This window comes from Colius striatus, chromosome Z, assembly GCF_028858725.1.
Source record: "Colius striatus isolate bColStr4 chromosome Z, bColStr4.1.hap1, whole genome shotgun sequence".
In the NCBI taxonomy this organism is placed as follows: Eukaryota; Metazoa; Chordata; class Aves; order Coliiformes; family Coliidae; genus Colius; species Colius striatus.
Genome location: NC_084790.1, coordinates 61,432,180 through 61,454,291, shown reverse-complemented (window position 1 = coordinate 61,454,291; position 22,112 = coordinate 61,432,180). Strand labels below are relative to the sequence as shown.

The 22,112-nt window shown below is 39.3% G+C and overlaps 2 protein-coding genes across 8 annotated transcripts in view; one reads left to right on the top strand and one right to left on the bottom strand.

Moving 5' to 3' along the window:
* NMRK1 (nicotinamide riboside kinase 1) overlaps positions 1 to 3,343 on the bottom strand; it is a 9,660-nt gene extending 6,317 nt beyond the window's left edge. For 3 of the 7 annotated variants that reach the window (XM_062017331.1, XM_062017333.1, XM_062017332.1), the window contains exons 1-2: positions 1,495 to 2,291; positions 52 to 111 (exon numbers count right to left, since the gene is read on the bottom strand). In XM_062017331.1, the coding sequence (XP_061873315.1) occupies positions 52 to 80 (29 nt within the window). In that variant the 5' untranslated portion in view covers positions 81 to 111; positions 1,495 to 2,291. Of the gene's footprint in view, positions 1 to 51; positions 112 to 1,494; positions 2,292 to 2,320; positions 2,556 to 3,286 lie in introns of those variants that run through there. The other 4 variants (XM_062017328.1, XM_062017327.1, XM_062017334.1 and 1 more) reach the window with 4 other exon arrangements.
* OSTF1 (osteoclast stimulating factor 1) lies at positions 2,847 to 22,112 on the top strand. The gene is made up of 10 exons (XM_062017326.1): positions 2,847 to 3,082; positions 12,403 to 12,449; positions 12,999 to 13,049; positions 13,132 to 13,195; positions 16,504 to 16,557; positions 16,984 to 17,091; positions 17,563 to 17,612; positions 17,726 to 17,804; positions 18,253 to 18,351; positions 21,084 to 22,112. Exons 1-10 carry the CDS (start codon positions 3,049 to 3,051, stop codon positions 21,140 to 21,142), a joined length of 645 nt encoding a protein of 214 aa, XP_061873310.1. The 5' UTR covers positions 2,847 to 3,048; the 3' UTR covers positions 21,143 to 22,112.

The following is a 22,112-nucleotide window of genomic DNA, read 5'->3' as shown; positions in this document are numbered from 1 at the left end:
ATTTTGAAAGGAAGACCAGTCTTGAGCTGTAAACGAATTGCCAATACTTACCCTCCAAGGCCAATAACCAAAACTTTCATAGTTTGTTTTCTCTTCAGTTCTTCCTTTTCACTATCAAAAACAGTAGTCAGTGAAAACTCTTAATTCAGCAACAAGGAAAGCAGTTATTGTATTAAGAAATACCAATTATAGACAAGAGTTATTTTCTGTCTTCTTGGTTTGTTTGTTTTCTTTTTGCAAAGCTACTACAACTGCTTGTTCTAATGATAACACAAAACCTGCAACATACATGCCACATGACAGATTTCAATACATTTTACCTTAGCCAGTATTTTAATAGAGACTCAGCTCTATGAATACTAATACCACAGAAGTCCCTAAAGAAAAGCATAGTCACTAGCACAAACATTAATGGTATTAAAAAGGTAAGGTAAACAGAAGATGTGGTGGTGAAACAATAAAAAAATCTTTAAAAAGAAACAAGTGAGATGCTGAGGAGAAACGTGTTCTAAAAATTTCATTAAGGGTTATAATGAAGAGTATGTTCAAAGACTCTTTTATAAACCTTGTCTCAGCAGAGTAAGAATTCACCAGTCCTTTGCTTTAAGAGTTAATACACAGACCTCACAAGTCCTCCTGCTCTGTTCCATCACAGAATAATTTGGAGTAATCAAAACCACTGTTAAGGCAGTGTAAGCTTACTTCAGTGCTGAGGACTAGGTAGCACTTTATCTTCTCCAGAAAAGACCAAAGATTGAAATTCTGAAAAAGGTTACATTTGTCCACCCCTATCTCTTTTGCTGCCAAGAAACCAATCCTGAGGCCCCAGCTGGCTGAACACCAGTCAGAGCTGCCAGGAAACACAATCCTGTCTTTCCCTGACTGTTTTCCCAGAACTTTCTTCTGGAGCAGATGTTTGCAGAGGCCATAGTAACTATACTGGAAAACCAGTCCAGCTGAAAAACAGTTCTGCAAAGGAGGAAGGAGAGGAAGAATGCTAGTTTTCAGCTAAGCATATTCCCTCCAGTTTACCATCCAGATACCTGTGCCTGCAACAAGATCAGGTAATAAAGAGGCTGCTTCATTTGCCAGCAGCACTAGCCTACACAGTCCAGCAAAACAGTTTAAAATTTGTCAATTGCTGCTTTCCATGAGAAAACACCAATTTATAACTATTTAATGACACACAAAGACATTGTTTTCCACCTGCTCTGTCCTCCTAGGTCACACTTAAGGAGGTAAGACATATGGCACCTAAGACCTGAAAGGACTGAGCAGGTAACACCATCTCTTCTCCCCAACAAACAGGTATCTATACTATACTACAAAAAAGATCGCTACAGGGCATCAGTATGAAAGCAAAAATCACACTATTTCTATAAAAGTAAGTTGTAGACATTCAGAAAGACCCTGAAATAATAATATTCTTTTGCATGGGATGCAGTGATTGGAATTTCAACCGTTTCAAAGGTCTGTGATGTGATCTTTGCATACCTACACTGGAAAGTTTTCTATATCAGCATGCGAAGTTTTTGTATGAGTATTGTATTTCTCAATTTCAATGATGCATCACATGTTTATGTTACTGGCTATCTATTCAAAGAGTTCCCTGGAAGAGGTGATACTCAGTCCTCTGGAAAAAAAAAAAAGAAAAAAAAAGTCTAAAGATTGTCAATATGGTTTGTGTTCCTCAGGATTAGTCTTTGTCCTACAAAAAATGCTGTGTAACAAACTAAACAACGTCCAGACACACATACTGAGCTTTGGACTCTAATTTACGTCATTTTCCATATGAAAGTTAATCCCAGTTTAAGGCAAAAAACCACTAGTTTGAAAAAAACCACTTACTTTTCCTCCCCCCAGCCTAGTGTATAACAAACTGCACAGGCAAGTTTGTCACCGATGTCACAATGTAGAAAACCAAAACTACTCTACCTGGTCTCAGCTTAGTAACTTTAAACATGATAACCCTAACTTTCACTTATTATTACCCTATAACGATAATCCCAACACAGAATTATTATCATCCTATTTTTCAGAGCACGGCATGGCAGATGTCCAGCGCACGGTACGAGCCGAAGCACGCTTCCTCCTGGGCCCTACCAGACACGGGTTGGAAGCGTTCTCTCCCGCGCACCAAACCCACGCACCTGGGCTGGCTGAAGGGCCATGGGGAGCACACATCGACCACCACAGAGCCTAACACCTCTCCCCACACTTCAGCGTCTCCAGGGTTAACGTTTCAACGTTAACCAGTGCTAAAAGTCACTGGGAGTGTACTTAGAAGAACCCGTCCCAGCCGAAGAGCCGGGGCCCCTACCTCTTACATCCAGACCACGGTGTGCCTTCCACCGATCCGAGGCGCAAGTTCCTGTCATACGCCCGGGAGTAACCCACTGCTGCCGCCGGCACGGCACGGCACGGCACGGCACGGCACGGCACGGCACGGCACGGCACGGCACGGCACGGCACGGCACGGCACGGCACACAGGTCCCACCCACACAGTCCTCGGGCACCAACAGCACCGCCGCCGCAGCCCCGCGGCCGCGAGCCCCACCGCTTCACGCTCCCTGCCGTTGCCCCGCCCCAGCCGCGCAGCCCCATTGGCTGCCACCCCCAGCCGCTTTCCGAGGGGATCGCTGTCGTACCCGCTGTCATACCCGCGGATGGGGGGAGAAAGAGGGGAGGGGAGGGGAGGGGAGGGGAGGGGAGGGGAGGGGAGGGGAGGGGAGGGGAGGGGAGGGGAGGGGAGGGGAGGGGAGGGGAGGGGAGGGGAGGGGAGGGGAGGGGAGGGGAGGGGGCGGAGCTCCGGCGCGCCTGTCTGGATTGTCTGGTACTCGCAAGCCGCCGCTGGGGTGCGCTGGTTGTAGCGCCCGCTCTTCCGTCCCGCCTCCTGTTGCCCGCTGCCGCCCGGGAGCCCCGTGAGGGCTTGCGCCGCCGCCCGCCCCGCTGTGCGCCGCCTCGCCCCACCCGGCACCGCGGGCCCCTCACGAGCAGACGATCGCCGCCCCGCTTCTTCCCTGCTAGCGCTCGGGCCGGCCCTAGCCATGTCGAAGCCGCCACCTAAACCGGCCAAGCCAGGTAAGGGGGGACCTAGCGATGCGACCCGCCGTCCGCCGTCCGCTTCACCGGGCTACGCCGCGTCGGTGCGCAGGGCAGCCCGCTGCCTGCTGACACGTGGGCGGTTTGGGAGTCGGATCTCGGTTGTCAGAGCAAGGAGCCCGGCCGTGGGGTGAGCGGGCCGGGCCGCCTACTGCTTCCTTTCCCCGCCCCGCCGCCATTAACCTCCGCTCCGCTTGCTCGGTGCTTGCCGCGGAGGCAGATCCACTCCCTGGCCCGAGTGTCAGCGGCCCCGCTGGAATGGGTCATGCAGCTCCTCTCAGCACGTAGGCGTCGTGTCCAGGCGGGATCCCGCGCCTGCTTTGTCTCCGGAGAAGCTTCGAGCGTACCCCGGGGCAGATCCGTCGCTCGGGAGCGGGCGCCTTCGTGTCGCGGGTTCTCACAGAGTCCCCTCGCCTCGCCGTCGTACCGCAGAGAGCCCCAGTGCTCAGGGCGCTCGGCGGCCGCCGTCGAGGGGAAGATTGTGTGGTCTAAAAGGCACAGGAAACCTTTTAACCCACTAAGAAACAGGCGTTGAAGTACTCGTGTGGTTTGCCCCGTGATTACCAGTATAGTGGTGCATAAAAGTAGTTTCATTGCCTTGTCCCATTTTACATTCATTTTATTCCGTGGCTTTCACTTGTAGGATTCCCACCAGCCAAACTCTCAAATGTTTGTCAAGTCTTTGACATTCTGGTGCAAATTTGCATATCGCTCTTTCTAGTGCATATTGTCATTGATGCATGATTTTTTGCTCCTGCAGGCCTTTCAGGTAAATCTGCTGCAAAGTTTATTTCAAAAAATTGATAGCAATCACAGGTCTTTATTAAGAAAGCTTGAGAAAACAGTGGAAGTTACAGAGTTTTAAACCTGGGAATAGAAATTGCATCTTTCAGTTAAACACATTATTCTGTCAAAATTTAGGCTAATAGGTTTAGAGTTTTAGCGTTTTTTTTTAAGAAGGAATTGATCAGGAAAATGTAGTTACTGTTCATCCTCATTTCATTGCTTACAATCTCTCAATATGAGGACTTAAGTTAGTACTTTTAAAGCTAAAAGTTCATTGTGAATATAATTAAATAAATTAGGCTGGCTGATTTATCAAAAATGTGAATATCTAATCCCTAAATACACTGAAATGTCAATGTTTTTTTCATTTAGAATAGTATTTGAAATACATAACCTAATTAACTATTTTATAGTATTAGCTACTCTCAGAAGCAAAATATGTTAAAGATCTCTGAATGTAGATTTTTGTCCTTGAAAGAATTTCCTCTGCCATGCAGTTTGCTTGAAAACAGCTTACTTGAAATGAAAAAGACAATAATAGAAACATTGCTGGAAGACATACTGGAAACCCATACAGAGGAAATCTGTGGACTTCTAATAGGGTGTAGTGTTGCTCTTAACATCAAATACATTAGAAAAGTAGATTTTTCCAGTGAAGTTGATAATCCAGTTTGCTATTTCACAAAAAGATAGGTTAAATTTAACCCAAGATTATTAAGGAGTTAAATGCTCTAGTCCTACCTACAAGAGCTATCAGACTAACCCAGATGTGTTACATCTAATGCTAAATGTCTCTCCTAAGTTTGCTGGTGTGCAGTTTTGTGGTATGAATGATCTGGTAAAATAAAGACTGCCATCTAAAGGACAAGTCCCTACCGGCTCCACCCTCTGCCATCCCTTTTCAATTCCATTTAGTGACATGACAGGCTGGATCAGTGCTCTGACTTTTTATATTAGTTTATTTTTATGTCGAACTTGCTGAGCTGGTTTACCACATGAGTGCTTGACACAGCAAAAGGAAATGGGTAGGAATAAATGGCTGAAGGAGGAAGAGAGTAAGACTCTTGGTAGTGGCTTTCAGAGTTGATTAACAGTAATATAATTATTTTTGCCAAATCACTAATTCTTTTTAAGAGAGAGGTATTTTGGAGTCTTTTGTGTTAAAGTTTTTCCAAGGTGTTCTCAGGAACAGACTGTCTTCTAGCATACTCCCAAAGATTTCTGTAGTCTTATGTCTGGCTTAGTTCTGTCTGTAGTACCAATAATGCCTATGGTGCTGTCATTGAATCTCTCAGGGTTGTAGAGTTTCCAACGTGTTAATTAAAGATAGATAAATATGGAAACTGCACATGCAGCTGTGTAATGCTGTCTCTTTTGGTGGCTTTTAAACTTCAGTTGATGGCATATGATAGTGCAGAAGCTGTGTTAGTTTTTCTTCACTGGCTATTATCAGGTATGCAGTGAATAAACTGAGCTATAGCCTGTGTCAGGGAACCACAAACTTACTTGCATTACTGCCAAGTTATTACTGTTTGAAGACAGAGGAGAAAACCAGACATTTGAGTTCAGGAAAAAAAAAAAAGCAGCAGGCTAGATAGAGATGGAAGGACATATAGCAGATGGCACGGAAGTAAAAATATTTAGTGAAATAAATGTTCTTCCTTTCTAAAGCAGTAAGTGTTCACTGTTCATTACAGGTGTGTTGGGCATTAGAGCTGAATGGCTAGACCATGCTTTGAAAATGTGGGAGTGAAAAAAAAGAAGGTGCGAAGTGAGATAAGCTAACTAGCTATGGCATTAAGTGTGGTTTTCTTCAGTACGGAAGAGAGCATTTTATCAGACAGAAGACTCATATTCATCCTGTGGCATGTACAGCACATTAGAAGTTCAGTTACAGAGAGGTTGTTTTGACATCAGTATGTTTTAGACAATCATCTGATATGTTAGTCATCGCGAGCAATTTTTTTTGAGTGTAGTTACCCCCTGAGTAAGAGGTCGTGATTGTTTTTTAGAGGCTTTAAGAAGGCATTTAATTTCTAGCATTTTGAGATTTTTTTTTTTTTTAACAAGTATCTAACTTTGCCTTTTGGATATCTGTATTGTTCTTTTTTCTAGCTGTATTTTCTATTTAGACTTGCTGTTGAAGATATAAAGGAGTGTAGTGGGAGTTACAGCAACTTTCTTCTCTGTCAGCATTATGCAAGAGTAGGGTTTCCCCTCTATCTTTCAAAAATTCTTTTGATGCCTCAAACTACATTATTCTTTGCAGAATTCATAAACATCCTAAAGATTCTGTGTCTTCTGTTAATCGTATTTACAAAAGTTGTTTCTTAAGCGGTTTGAATTTGACAAGCTATATCGGCTTCTACTAGGTGTCTCTCTGCAGTGCTGTCTGTCTGATAGCCTTACAACAACAGCTTTTGGAGAGATGGAAGTGATATATTAATATTATAAAGAACCCTTACTTACTTTAATATTTTCCAGATAGAGTAAGATTTGTTATTTCTGTCCTAGAGTTCATACGACACTTATATTTTATGGAGAAAGACCAGTCTTTGTCCAAAGGAAATTATAAATTATTTCAGTTGAGAGGAGGGGAGGTAGGAGGACACATAACATATGCTATTTAAAGGGTTACTGTCTTGAAGTAGGTCTGTTGATTTTGCAGCGGATAGTAGCAGTCACAGATGAAACATAAGTATTTAGTTTGAGTCACAGTTAAGTTCACTGCGCTGTAATTCTTAGGTAAAGTAGGAGCTATGACAGTTAGCATTCACAGGAGCAGAAGACTTGCACTGGGTCAGGTGCCTAAGGTGTTGGCAGTAGGCTTAAATTTGGCTTAGGTGGTGGTCATTTGGATTACTTCTGTAGTCAAAGGTTTCTGCTCACTAGGAAGAATGTACGATCATGGGAGTGATCTGCAGTGATCAATCAGCTCTAAGGGGAGAAAAATATCAGAGGTGCAATTAAATAGTTTAATGTCTGATTTCAACATTAATTTTAAACTTTAATTTTTGACCCAAAGCTCTCTTCTTGCAATGTGCTGATAGGCCCACAAATAAGCTTCCTGCATGTGAAGACATTCTGTGTATTTGCAGAAGTAAAACTAGCAGGAAGTAGAATATTTCAGCGTCCAACAATGACAGTCAAAATGTATTTGCAAAATTCTGTTCACATACTTCTTTGTTAAGAATATTCTAAATTCCTGTTTTCTGTAAACAAGGGCTATTTGTTCCTTCCATTCCGGACACTGACTGCTGCAGTCCATGATTGTTCCTGATCTACCCCAGTTTGTCATCTACACGGGCAGCAGTCTATCCTTTGCATTCTTTCTAAAATGTCCCTAAGCAGATTCCAAGGCTTTTTTGTTTGTTTGTTTAATACAGCCCCCCCCTTTGTCATCTTTGAATTGTGTGCTCTATGTTCACTTCCACTTTTTAAAAAGTGCTACCTAGAAGTGGAAGATAGTTCTCTAAACAGTGCAGACTCCATTTTTTGTCTGTCTCAGTTGTGGCAATCCTTAAATGCTCTGCTATACCCTGTTATGTCTCTAAGCAAGATCCTCTGAGCAGAATGCCAAAATACAAGCTGTAGACCTCTACAACATATTTCCACTACTTCCTGTTTGAAGGTCTGGGGATAAAGCACCTGTTTTTCCAGTTCGTGAGCAGCCGGGAAAAAATGGTTCAATCTGGCCATTATATCCTTCTAGTAAAATTGCATGTCTCTAAAGAGATGTGCAGGTTATAACATAACTACAAAGCATATCACAAATTATCCTGGTCTGCAGCCTACCATAGATACTGTCAGTCAAACAAAAGACTGTGACTTTGAACTGCTGTCATACCCTGGCAGGTTGTATAATTCTTTTGCAGGCACTTGGACTCCAAAACCAGCACAGGCTCTTGTAGGAGCAAGGAGGAGGAGAATGGCTGATGACAGTGTGAGATTGGTTTGAACCCTTTCAGGAGTTGATAGGCTTTAAATTTTCTAACTGAAAGATCAGCATGGCCAATTCTGATTTTCTAGAGCAGAGAGATTATTCCATTCTCTGTATTAGAGGCACTGGTAGTGTCCCGTGACGCTCAGTGAGTATTTACCTAAAGTAAGTTATTATTCTGTTTTTTATGGTCGTCTAAATGCCTCTAAATATAAGTAATGAAAAGATGCTGCAACATAATCAATATCTAAATTGTAGAACCTTTTTTGCATTATTGTGTCTGTCAATAGCATGTGAAGCAGGATGTGCTAACAGAAGCCCCTTCTCAGCCTGCTGGTACCAAGTTTTACTAAGCCCCTGTGAATGCTGGCTTACTGCCATAATTGTTTTCTTAACTAAAATTAATGGCTTTTGCACCAAGTTTTGGTGAGTTTTTTTGGTGGAGGAAGTAATATAAATTGACAGCTAATGAAATTGCTTTCCCTCTCTTTGTGTGCTGGAAGCTCAATTTAACTCAGATAATCTAAATAAATAATGTTCTGCAGAGATGGGTCTTTTTTGTTTATTTGTTGGTTTGGGGTTCTTTTGTTTGTTGGAAGGGGGTTTTTTTCCCCTGTAATGGGTTATGGCAAATCAGGGAAAAGTGGAGAATGCTTTGGTGTCAAGTTGAGTAAAAAACAGGATTTTAATGCTAGTGTCTCTAGTGATGGGGACAAACTGGGGTAAAAGAACAGAAAGGAAGTAGAAAACAAAAAGCATCACTGTGAGAGAAACAGTAATTCCTTGTTGCAAAAACACTTAGCACTTTAGGAAACAGTCTTCTGTTAATGATACTGCAGTTAATTAAAAATAAAGCTGAAAATTGATAGGAAGAAACAAAAAGCTTCTAATCTTTTCTGGAAAATGGTCTTTTTAATTACTTTCTATTTCCAAGCACAGCATTGATCTTGTTTTAGTTAAGTACACAATTGGAAGCTGCCTTTTAAAGCTGTTATTAATTTAGCACCTGAGTTTCTTCACTTTTTATGCACTTAGCTTGGAAAAGGTCATATTAGAAATCTGAATTGTCTGTTGCCTTTTCTTGTAAAAGCAGAAGTTCACAGAAGAAGTTGTCCAAAACAATTCTGAGTACGTGAGCCCAACCTGACAAACCCTTTTGTTTGACGTAACTAGTTAGAGAGAATTGACTGTTTTATTCCTTTACCCTGTTGCGTTGCTGGAGGAATGTTTGGCAAAACGTGTTTTGGAGAGTTTGTATGCTAAGAATATTTGTATGTCTTTAGTACTGTAGTACTCTGTTGTCAGATACTCGTTTTGCAGATGTCTAAAGGAAATTCCATGAGAAAAGACAGCCGTATGACTGAAGTATGGGATTGAAAAGAACCACCATGGCAATTTGTTCCTACACTTAGAAAAAGATTTATTGTGGGGCCCTGCCTCCGTTTCCTTTTTTTTTAAAAGGGATATTTTCCTCTTTAGTCATGCTGACAATAAAGTCATTAATGTTTATCTAGTGCCTTGAAATCTTTAAAAGGTACATGGGTCTTCTCCATTCTATTTCTTTTGTTCTCTAGAAGTACATGTGGGGAAATGCAGTCAGTCAACTTTGATAAGTTCAAATCAGCTCTAATCAGGTCTCCGTACCACATGAACCATGTAGTAGAGGCGTGATAGAAAGGAGGAGGACAGGAGGTCCTTGGGCACTTTCTAACATTTTGTTATTCCAAAGGACACACTCCAATGCAAGCTCTAAGCCTGTCTGTGTGCTTAGGGATGGGCATTGCTAGGTTCAAATACTCAAGTGATTACAAGTAGTCATGTGTTGGAATTTGCAGAACAGGGATTCAAGCTTAATGTGCCCCTTACATCTTTACATTTTGTTATTTTAAATCTTCTAGACCTTTTTTTTTTTTCATTAAAATTTGGTACAAATAATTACCAAGTGTTAAAGTTCCTTTTTTCTTTGCTCTTAAATGCAGCCACACAGCTAGGCTTAATGTTTGTTTATCAAGAAATATTTGAAAGACTGGTGCCAGTAGTATTTAGCTAATATATAAGGTGCTGTACAATTAACATCAACCAGACCTGTAGTTCTGTAGATGAAAATCTGTACTTTGTATTTCATCATAGGAAAATGTTTTCAAATGTGTTGTGTTGTGTGCGACACTACAGCTTGACATTTAGGGAAGTAACTCTCTGTTTCGGTTATGTAGAATTTAAAAAGAAGCAAAACCAAATACAAAAACACCCAAAGCCCCAACCATGAATTGCCCTTTGTTTAAACATGTCAGCAATACTTTTATCAGCACCCATGTTTCCATTCTTCTTTTCCTACCATTAGCATGTGTTAGCTTTGGAAAACCGATTGACATAGCATGGCATTATTACAGGAAACACATACAACATGCAAAAAATCTGTATTTCTTGCTTTTCCTTGTCTTATGCCATCTTCTCATTTCCCCTTTTAATAGCTCTTATTCTTCTCTTTTGTTGTGTGTTTCCTCCTTTTACTTAGATAAAACCTAAAAAATTGGTGAGTGATGGTTAAAGTAGCCAGGGTTGTCAGTGTGCAATTCTATCTTGCATTTTTCTGTCAGCTATGTGAGAAAGCCAAGGATAGTACTCTGTCACCCGTCCTGTTTTGTAATATTTTCCTTTTCCTCCCCAGCTGCAGTTCAGACTGTCTTCTGTCCATCTGTTCTATATGAGTAACAAATGGAGCAGAGATTTCATCCTTTTAGCTGTTGCCATTTTGTGGATATTTAGTTTCTGAGGCAAAGGTGTGAGAAGTGTTGGACTTTTTATATCTAGGAAGTGGCTCCTGTGTAAGAGAGAACCAGTAAAACCAATCTGAAATTCTATGGTGTTATTGAAAAATTAGATCTGGGAGGACCATGGGATATAGGTACAAATTGGAAGAAAAATTATATATACACTTTCTACATGCATTTGGCAATCTAGAAAGTTTACATGGATGAATTTTATGGTTATGCTTTTACACATAGTTAGTGCCCAAAAAGGCTGAGACAGAAGACTACTGAAATGTTTTGCTTAGTAGTTCGGCCTTGATTAGTACCACTTCATAAATATGTGTATGGTGTGACATAGAGAATATACAGAGGTATTTGAAAACATCTTTTAAGAGTGAATACTGAGGTGTATGCTTACACAGTTACATACCAGCCTCCTTTCTCAAGCCTATCAGTATATATACGTTTAGACTGATGTTTCTAGAGCCTTTACGTTAATGTTCTAAAATGGTCATTATTGTGGGTAGGCTTTTAGATACTGATGTAACAAAGACTACATCTAGTGAAGAATAGGCAAAAAAAAATTCTTGAGACGTCAGGAAACCCACTCTCATTACTCAGTTCTTTCCTCATATTATGCAAATTTTTTGTGTATGTACACTTCATTGTACAGCACTAACCTTTGGCAATAAGTTAATCAGTTTATCTGAGTGTGGAAAACAGTATGGACTAAGTGTGGTCTAAATAATACATTATCCTGGTGGATCAAATACTGCTTCAATTATGAGTTAACCTATATGAACATGTGAATTGTAACTTAAGAACCTGAAATGCAGTTACATACTTAAGGTAGTTAAAAGTAAACAAAAAAGTATGTAAGTTAAACAAACTTGCATACTAAAGACTTAGGTATTTAAAAGTAAACAATACAGAAGAGTCTGCATAATATATTTCTTCATTGAGTTTAGTGGACTTCAACAGTTTAGCTAATAAAATTATATAAGATATATGTTTCGTCTCCTGCAGTCATCTTATGCTTTCTGCTTAGTGCTCTCAAAATGTGCCTTTATTGATTTTATTTTTTTTTTACGTTTATGGGGATGCTTCTTCTGCAGTTTAAGCATTTAAATTCATGCTCCTCTGCATTAAGTTTATTTTTCCTTAGCCTGGATGCTGCTGACAGTCTCTTCAAAACTGCTCTATTGGAATAAATATTGCCCACTTAGAGGAGCTGTAAACACTGTAGCTTATTTTAAACATCTGAAGAGAACACTCTGTCAGTTGTACATTCCATGAATAGGACTTGGTGATCATTTGTTGCTTTTCTTAAGTAAAATTATTTCTGTGCTACTACATTATTTTCCTAATTAGTAATGATTACAAGTATGAGAACACATTACAGACGTAGATCATTGTTTTGTTTCTTTATACTTCCCTTAATTCTATGTATTTTGACAAGTATGATGTTATTAATACAATGTATATACAACATGTATATGTGTGTGTGGATGTCTACAACTTGAAACTATACTTTGCCTCAGAACTTGATGACAACACTTTAGTTGCCTTGCATGGTGAGCTATGAAGACCATTTTAAGTGTGCACAAGAAGCAAATTACATTTAGCTGGCAACCGGTCTGTTTCCTTCTGCTAGGTTGGGTCTTTTCACCATGATTTTCTTTCACTAGAGGCATAGTGCAAAGTCATTCAGCTAGCAGCTTTAAGGGATAAGGGAAGGAATTTATTTGAGTTTAAGGGCTGTATGTGTGTACTATGTTCAGAAGGCATAACACTGATACTGTTTTGGGTTTTTTCTTTTTTAGGACAGGTTAAAGTGTTCAGGGCCCTGTATACATTTGAGCCCAGAACGGTAAGTATGTCACTGCTCTATTTATTGTAGAATCATAGTATGGTAGGGTTGGAAGGGAAATCCAGAGATTATCATTCTTCTGGTTTAAGTCCATCTGTTTTTAAAAGCAGCATGCTTTCATTTCTAGTGTCAGTTACTTGCAATCTAAGAACAGCAATCTGATTTTTTTTTTCTTTTCTTTTCCTCCAAAGGCAACAAAGGTAATTGAGAACTAAGAGATTTGATGAATTTGGAGCAGACAAAAAAGGAATGAAGTTATAAATGAGAGACATATTTCATTGCTTTTGTTACATGGATCTGTCTTGGAAAGGCCGCAGTCATTTCCTTTAGTTGTCAGAAGAGTGACAGATCCAAAAAGTTAGCTGTAGGCAAGTCAAACTGTGATATGAAAGACTGTCAGGCTGTTGTCTAGTTGCTAGAGAATTTGAGTTGCTGTTCTTTTGAAGGAAGAGCTGAATGTAGTCTTCTCTATCTGGGTATTTGTTTTACCTAATTACAGACATTCAGATTTTTACTTACTCTTCCTTTTTTAATTTTTGTTTCTAAAAGCCAGATGAACTGTACTTTGAAGAAGGAGATATCATTTACATCTCAGACATGGTGAGTTTAAGACATCGTATACAGACTAATTGCTTCTGAGATACAGCATATTCTTTCTAAATATTTTCCCTTTTCTCTGCAGAGTGACACAAATTGGTGGAAAGGAACTTGCAAAGGGAGAACTGGACTAATTCCAAGCAACTATGGTAATGTCTAGAATATTTTCATTTGGTAAGATCATTCCTCGTCAAAGGAAAACGTTAAATAAAAATAGTTTATAAACTTATTTTCAAACACTGATCACAGTATTGACATTTAACAGTGGGCTGCCACAGTATTTTGGATTATGTCTGCACTACCAGTCACATGGAGTCGTAGAATGGTAGGGGTTGAAAGGGACCTTTAGAGATCATCTAACCCAATCCTTCTGCTAAAGCAGGTCCACTTAGATTAGGTCGCACAAGAACACGTCCAGGTGGGTTTTGAAAACCTCCAGAGAAGGATACTCCACACCCTCCCTTGGCAGCCTGTGCCAGGGCTCCATCACCCTCACAGTGAAATCATTTTTCCTTGTGTTTAAATAGAGGGTTTTGTGTTCCAGCTTCATCCCATTACCCCTTGTCCTGTTGCTAGGTACAATAGACAAAAAATGATGTGCCAGCCCCCTGCCATCCACCATTCATATACTCATAAATAGTAATGAGATCTCCCCTCAGTCTCCTCTTCTCTATACTAAACAGCCCCAGATCCTGCAGCCATTCCTCATAAGAAAGTCACAACTGTACATCAACAGTGGACAGATTGACTTAGGTTTTTATAACCTAGAGACAGCTTGAGTTTGTCAAACTGTTAATGTTTTAGCTATGTGAGTAACAGCAATAGATGTTCTTACTTTTAAGGAGAAGAACACTTGGATGTAAAGGATGTTTTTACAGATGGTGTGTGAAACCTTGTATTCATGATACCCTCAATGAACATACTGCAGTTTTTAAGATCTTCTCATTAACAGCATCTCGGCTATATTCCTTTTGATCTTTATGTTGCTTTTTTTTTTTTGTCTCAGTAGACCTAATGAAGGACAGCTGCAGCCTTCAGTAGCTTTGAGATCAAGAAGTCTGGCACAGCATTGAGTGGCTACTTACAGAGATAGAACAATACTAGAATTGTTAAGTATGGACAGGAGGCTAAAACAGATTGTGAGCAATTCTGTAGATTTTTGATTGGGATTTTTTTCCCCCATTTAAGAAATAGGACTGTTTTGTTTGCCATTTGTTGCTTTTTAATTAATCTATTGAGCCACAGAAAATTATACCACATTAAATGCCCCATAGCAGTTGCTTTTTCAGATTCAACTAAAACCACTTTGAAAAGCTGTGAGAACAGACAACATAGAGCAATTCTTACAAGTCCTCCCAGGAAATATAAGCAGAGTAGCAGTGTCACATGACAGATTGTGTCAAAACTACTAATACATTAGTAACTGTGGTTGCTTCATGTTATCCTTTCTTCACTAGAAGACATGGTAGCAATGCTACAATTCCCTGACGTGACTAGTAATTAGTAGAAATACATGACTAGAAGACTGTGATGCAGTTATTCAGCATATGGCATCAAATTTCACATCAGTCTGAGACTTCCAGACCTATTCTACTCTTACTATCTGCCAAAAGTGGTCACTGCTATGTGCAAGAATAATAGTTTACATGTGCTTGCCTACACTCAAATTTTTTTTGAACATTGAAGTGTGTTATATTTAAAATAAAACCTTCTCATTCAGTTTGTGTTCCTATTGAGATTATTTGGAAAAGCTGCTTCGAGAACACTTTACTGAAAAGTTACCTGAGGAACAGTTTATCTTCCGTTTTAGGCTGGACAGGGAGGTGTAGAGTTGTTGTGTCTTTGCACATTTGCAAAAATTTCATGTTTAGGCAGAACAGAAGCCCCTGCAGGCTCTAAGAGTGAACAGGTCCTCTGGTTTAGACAAAATGCAAAACCCCAAATGGCCTGCTTCCACTGGTTGCAACCATTACAGCTGCTCAGGTTCAGTGTTAAACACTTAAACACTGTCATCGCCTGCTCCTGTGCATTTCTACAACATTTATGCAAAAGGTGGAGACAGAGCTTAAACTATCAAGTCTCTGGAAGGGTCTCATGCTCCATCTACTGAGCTTGAAGGAATATATATGAAAAGACTGAGTGGAGAAGCTGATGGGGATGGAGTCAGTGTTACCTGCATTAAGAGTACTTACTACTGAATTTCTGACGAGCTTTCTAAAGACAAAGTTATTTTTAGGCTTTTGAGACAGTGTTGTTAGCATTAATGCATTCTGCTGTGCCCAGCAAGCACTGCTCAATATGACTAGCATGTTCTGCTGGTGTAATGACTATCTCCTCTGGGACTGTCTTCTCCCACTCTGCTTTAGGGTTCTGTTTGCTGCACAGTTGTTTTTTTAACTGGAATATTGGAATCTAGCATTTGCATTTCATTTTACTCACAGCTAGAGAGGAGGGCATGTGAAATTTTGCTGCTGTAAGCATTATGGGAGGAATACACACCAAAGTAAGAAAAGATCTGGATATGCTACAGCAGTCTTGAGACTTTTTATCTGGTAACTGACTTGCATGATGTTTGCCTGCATTGCATCTAATTACAGTTTGATCTGAGGAACACCCATTCACATTCTCCTCACCTCCTGTAACAAACTGTAGTGCAAAGGCTTAGAGAGCCTTCTCATCTCAGGTTGTACACTTATTACTTGCCTGTACCATCAGGTAAGTAAAACCATTTAGGTTTTCCACCTAAAAAAGAAGTTTAAGAAAAAAAAGAGTTTCGAAATCATGGTCCTGCTTTCAAGTATTTCACTATGTTGTTCAGTTTCTTTTTGCTGTTGCAACAGCAGTGACCAGGAACTTTTTGCTGCTTCTCTCTAGTAAATCCTAAAGCTTGTGAGATGAAGAAAATGTCTACAGAACCCTGAACTCTAATCTGCCCATGACTACATTCTTGGTTTAAGCAGTTTTGATTTATGAGCCTCCTGCAAGTTTTCCAGGGAAAATAATAGAAAAATCTCTGTAAAACAAATAGGAAAGCTATTGACAGTCAACATTTTTAGTTACCGTTCACACACCCTTCAGAAATAATTCACTCATAACTACAGATGGTAAGCTGTAGGTTGAAAGCCTAGCTACGTACAACTGCTCAAAATCATCTGATGTGTGTAGAAAGGGAAGTAACAACTGAGGTGAAGTATTGCTAGATTCACAGTAGCTTGCAACCACTGATCAGTTTGATACTGTTCTTTGGCACTTTCACAAGCTTTTCTTGGAATTGCTTTCCCATATATGGGAAATAGCAGCCCATCCAACTAGTGCATCATTCACAAATTCCCTTTCATGTTAAAATCAAATGCATGTTACTGGGTCTTCTGGAATAAATCAAAGTTTTATTTCCACACAGATATGAAATAGCTGTTTACATTCAAAAGTTATTAGAATTTACTCTGTTTCATTTCAGTGGCAGAACAAGCTGAGTCTATTGATAATCCACTGCACGAAGCTGCCAAACGTGGTAAGTATGATTTGGGTTTTAGCTGTGCAATGATAATGGATGGTTGGTTTGTTTTCTACCAAAATAATATATTTAGAATTAAGATGTACTGTCTGTTTTAGTTGTCAGGTAAATTTTGCAGCTCTCAATGCTGAGCTGGTTTACAGCCTCAAAGAATTGTAACTCTCTGATTTAATACACAGATAAAGAATTTGTTACCATCTATTTGGTAATGTCCACTCTATAAGGATCTAAAAATTCTGTATACGTTGAAGAAAAGATGTTTGGTAAGGCTCAGACTGGTTGTCTGAGTTCTAAATGCTACTGCTAATCACTTTTTCTCCTCAAATTTGGAGGAAAACTGATACCCTTCAGAAAGAAGTATGTACCTTTAATAGTAACTTTTAAAAGGAAAAAAAACCACATCAAAACTGATTTATCTTTCAGGCAACCTAAGCTGGTTGAGAGAATGTTTGGATAATCGAGTTGGAGTCAATGGCTTAGACAAAGCTGGAAACACAGCTCTGTACTGGGCATGCCATGGAGGCCACAAAGGTATCGGAGAATTAATTTGAAATGTCTGTTCTCTGGGGTTTTTTTGTTTGCTTGTTAAACTGGTTTCCAAAATTGCAGTACTAAATAATAAAGCCAGGATTTTTATAATGGCATTCTAGGTTTTTTTTAAAAGAAAAGTTAAAGCTAGGAGAGAGAGTCAGCTCCATCAAATGCTGTGTTTTGTTGCTACTGTTGAAGCAGACATACAAGTCAGTGTAACTGTTAAAAGCAGCATAGGAAGAAATACAGACCAAAAAGAAGTGTTGTTGTTTTGGGTATTTTATGCAGTAGCATTTCTTTGTGTTTGGTAGTTGTTTGCTCAATGTGATCTGACCATTACAGGTTTTCAGTAGCTGATTAGATTGCACTTTCATTGAATCTTAATGAAAATTTATGCTATGAACGCAAAAAAGCCCATTTTGTTTCCACATAATTTTTTTATTCATTTCCTCCCCTTCCTTTTTTCTGCAGATATAGTGGATGTTTTGTTTACCCAGGCAAACCTAGAGCTAAACCAACAGGTAGGTTAAACCAACAGACTTACAGTAGAGGTGTGGTGTTATTCATCCTTGGTACAAACTGAAAGGTTTTTTGCTGTGTTTTAATCCTGTTGCTTTTCCCTCTAACTCCACAGAACAAATTGGGAGACACAGCTTTGCATGCTGCTGCATGGAAAGGTTATGCTGATATTGTAGAGGTGCTGCTGGCAAAGGGTAAAGATCTTCACCAAGGTTTCAACAATGTGTGTGGCAGACTAGATTCCCGAATGTTTTTTAATCTGTATTTTTTAAAGTGTTCCCTGTAACCCAGGTCCAGTCCTTAGCAAGCTTACCTGCCTGACTTTATAAGCCTTGCAGAAAGTTCTGGCAGCTGTTTGGAAAGTAGACATCTCACCTGCTCGACATAAAATTCATCCTGCTTTGCAGAGAAAATTAGGCACTTAAACCCAGAACAGCAGTGACATCTACTTCCTGGAAAGGGAAGGCAGCCAGCAAGTTCCTTGGCTACCTGTAGCTTATAGAAGAACGTCCATAGCTCTTAATCTGCTTCAGAGCAGTCCACAGATGAGATTTCCTTGTCCATTGTTGTTCTACCCATACAACTCACTGCTCAATAAATATCTGGGACAATAATTCATGATGAATATTTTCTATTATAAAGGGGCAAGAACAGATCTGAAGAACAATGAAAAGAAACTGGCTTTAGATATGGCAACAAATGCAGCTTGTGCTTCTCTGCTCAAGAAGAAACAGAGTGCAGGTATTCCTGATTTTGATACTCTGATACATTTCTCCTTTTCTGGATAACAGAATACTTTGACCAAATATCAATATGTTGATAACCATGAAAAACACTTGGGATCAAACACAAGGTTTGTATTTGGATGAGTTCACTTGAGAGGGTCAGTTCAGAAGAACTGTGATAGAGATCTGTGGCTTGTCACATTCAGTGTTGCCGACTCAATGCAAAATGCTATCTTATGTCAGCAGGGGGCAAAAGAGTTCGATAGATGTGGAAATAGTAAGGGAAGGGATGGAAATGGAAGATAGGCCCACCACAAGGGGCAGGGTATGAGAGTAGAATGATGCAATATGTTCCCCCTTACCCTGCCTTCCTGCAAACTAAGCCAAGCAAGCACCAAAGGAAACTTATGCTTTATTTTTGTAGCGCTAGTTTAAAAAAAAAAAAAATCTTGTGTCTGATTGACTCTCTAATAGGGAAATAAAAAAAGAATGCTTTCAGGTATTTATGAAAATAGTCTCACTGTCTCCTGCTTGCATTCAGCTATCCTAATAGCACAGTGTCCATGTACAAAAGAGTTAAGAGTTACAAGGATGATTTAAAAAGCTGAACAAAGACTCAATTGTTCAGTATCACAGAATTGATGCTACCTGTAGCTTTCAAGAGGCTGAAGTTAGACTGGAAACACTGGGAAATTTCCAGTTAGACTGGAAACTGGAAATGAGAAATTACTTAAAAACACAAACAGTTACAGCTGGTATCAGTGGGACATACAGTCTAGTAACTGTGCTGTCTCAGGGTTAGGGACAATAGCGGGAATGCTAATGTGGATGGTTAGACTGCAGCTTTAGAAGGCCAAGAAGAGTACTTACAGAAAAGCGTTTTGATGGAGATGACATCACAGTTTTTAAGAAAACATCGACAAATTATTTTCATCAGTTTTGACTCTAAAGCAATCAGTTGTAACAAAGGTCACAATTTCTTCTGCTATGCCTGAAGTTAGTTAATCTGTGTTAAAAACACTTATTTAATCTTTGACTGTCAGTCATAGGCACCTGGTACAAGAGTATTCTCTGTTCTAATGTCCATAATAATTGTATAATGTTTCATTTTCTGATACTAGGTAACTTAGGTTTTACAGTGCATTTGCTTTGCTCCCTCTAAATTAATTTTGTTTCATGGTTGACTGATTTTTCATTCTTAGTCACTCATCTATCACTGCTTTCTGGTACTCTTGCACATTATCTTGTTTACCTTGATATAAGAGTCTAACTGTAGTTTCAATATTGGCTTCCTTATTTGTTCTTCAGCATTCATTTGGCCTTCTGTATTCTCTGTGACACCACCAATCTGTACACTTTACTTGTATTTTGTATTTTCTTGGTTATTTTTATGAATTTAATTATCCTGGGTCTGATGATTCTACCTTTCAGTATTTCCAATGTCTATGAGTGAAACAATTTTTCTTTTTCAGAGATTCAATCCTATATGAGTAGTCTTCCAGTCTCCAATTTCAAATCTGCTCTTATTTACATATGACTTCTATCATGGTCTGTCTATAAAAAACCTTTGGATTATCCCAGGAAGCTTACTTTGCCTCCACTTAAATGTTCAGTTTTGTGGTTTATGTGTATGAGTACACATTCAGATGACATGATTGCTGAAATATATTCTAAGAAATTAAAGGTACTAAAATCCTGTTGTGGAAGTACATAGTGTGTTGTTTGTGCTCCTGAAAAACGGAACAATTGTTAAAACTGAAGAAATGGGATTTGTCCTTTTTTTAAAGGATAAATTGCCCCTTGAGCACATGGCTCTACAATTTCTTTCCTTCATTTATTTGCTGCTTAGCCTACTCAAAATAGGAAAAATAATACTTTTTTCTCTTAGATTACTTTTATCAAAAGAATTGATCAGGTCAGTTTTAATTTTTCTTCTTCCAGAAGTCTAGGATAGCATGGTCATCACTTCTGTCAATCACTGTTATGTCTGCACCTGATAATTTTAATACTTGTTTTAATATGTTATTGCAAAGCTATGACTTACTAGGATCCTATAGTTCCTGGTTCTCAGTAGTGTGATACAGTATACATCATATGTAATCCATATTCCTATTCACATATATTTGAAAATCTGTAGGTAAATAATCTATCACAAAAAGCCCGTTCTATTTGTCTTTGTACAGTCCTAAAGGTAGATGTAGTTCTCCAAGCTCTGTGACATATCTGCTGAGTATACTTCAGTACTCCTGTTTTCTGCCTACTGTTCTTCAAAAGTGAAAGCTCATAAGTAGATGGAAGAAATATTTATTTGGGAGAAAACCTAAGTGAGAAGGAAGGGAGAGGGGACAACAGATGGAATATGTTTGATTTTTAAGCAGGGAATGGCAGCCAGTTAGGCACTCAGAATAAAACCATAGAGGCTCTTCCACCAACTCACCCATCTTTTCCTATGCGATTTTAAAGGTCATATATACAGAAAATAGAATTAAAAAGTTCCAGCACTGCTGTACACATTCCAAGGAGCCAGAAGATGGCTCTCGAAGGTCACAGACTAAATCTCAAATGTAGGAAGTGTGATTACTGGCTTAGCCTTACCTTTAAGATCCACATCTACAACCCCACTTGTGTAGCCCTAACATGTCAAAATGACAGAGAAATCAGATTTCTCAGATGCTAGTTTGTAAGTGTTGCAAATGTGTGTCTTTTTATTATTTTGCCCTGGACTAAGAGAGCTTTGTTTCTTTCCAGGTACAGTCCGAACATTAAGTAACGCAGAGGAATACCTCGATGATGAAGACTCTGATTAGCTTTTTTCATTCAGCTTAAGGAACTTTAACATGTGCTGCCTATGTCATTCCCAAAACATATCTTTACAACTGTAAAAATATCTTGCTTAGAGTGTTGCAGGCTTTCAATATACCTTATAAGTGAGAGGGTGGAATCATGCTTTCCAAAGGAATAATCTTCATGCATACTAGAGGATGCCACATTTAAAATCAGACTTCCTTCAGAATTAACTCACAGAAAGTGTGGCATATCCTTACTGTTGAACAGATAGAGGACCACCTTCTAAACTCACAGGTTTCATCTCAGGCCTTACCAGCAAGTGCCTTGTGTCTCTGGAACATACTCCTCAAACTGAAAGGTCCCTCTGGGACAGCAGAACAACATTGCTAATGTTTCCCCAACTCCCTGGGTATAGGTTCCTATGTGCAGATAATACTGGCAAACACAGTATTGGCGGACAGGCATGAATGGAGATGCTGCTATAAAGAGTAACTGTCTTTTGCCCACATCGAGCCAACAAGATACAGTTTAGATTTCAGTTTTGGGTGGTTTTTTTTAATCCTGCTATACCTTCCTGTACCCCTCTTAAGTAAGAATGACATGGGAAAATCTGACCCTGGATGCTTTATCTTCTCTATTGCTATGGGCCCAATCCCTGAAATGTAAACTCAGGTGAAATGCTTGCTTAAGTCACTTTTGCTTGAGATATACAGTTAATTCTGGATTTAGTGACCTGACTATTTTGCTTTTTGAAGTCCATTATGCTGAAACTATTTGTAGTGAAAGGATGACAGAATATTTTTCTATTTAACCTGCCTATTTTTTTTTTTACTGATCTCTTGCTTTTATTTTTCAAAAGTGTTCTTATATTTTGTCCTCAATTACCTCAAAGATGAAGTGTGTTTGAAGGAATGAAGGAAGATGTATATCAAGTATACCACAGGTATCTTTAGAAGGGATATCTGAAGCTGAATAAACAGTTGAAAAATG

Excerpts from the sequence above, each read along its gene's own strand:
- OSTF1 (XM_062017326.1), top strand. The coding sequence starts at position 3,049 with ATGTCGAAGCCGCCACCTAAACCGGCCAAGCCAG. Across the intron at positions 3,083-12,402 it reads ACCTAAACCGGCCAAGCCAG|GACAGGTTAAAGTGTTCAGG; the intron begins GTAAGGGGGGAC and ends TTTCTTTTTTAG. Across the intron at positions 16,558-16,983 it reads GCACGAAGCTGCCAAACGTG|GCAACCTAAGCTGGTTGAGA; the intron begins GTAAGTATGATT and ends TTTATCTTTCAG.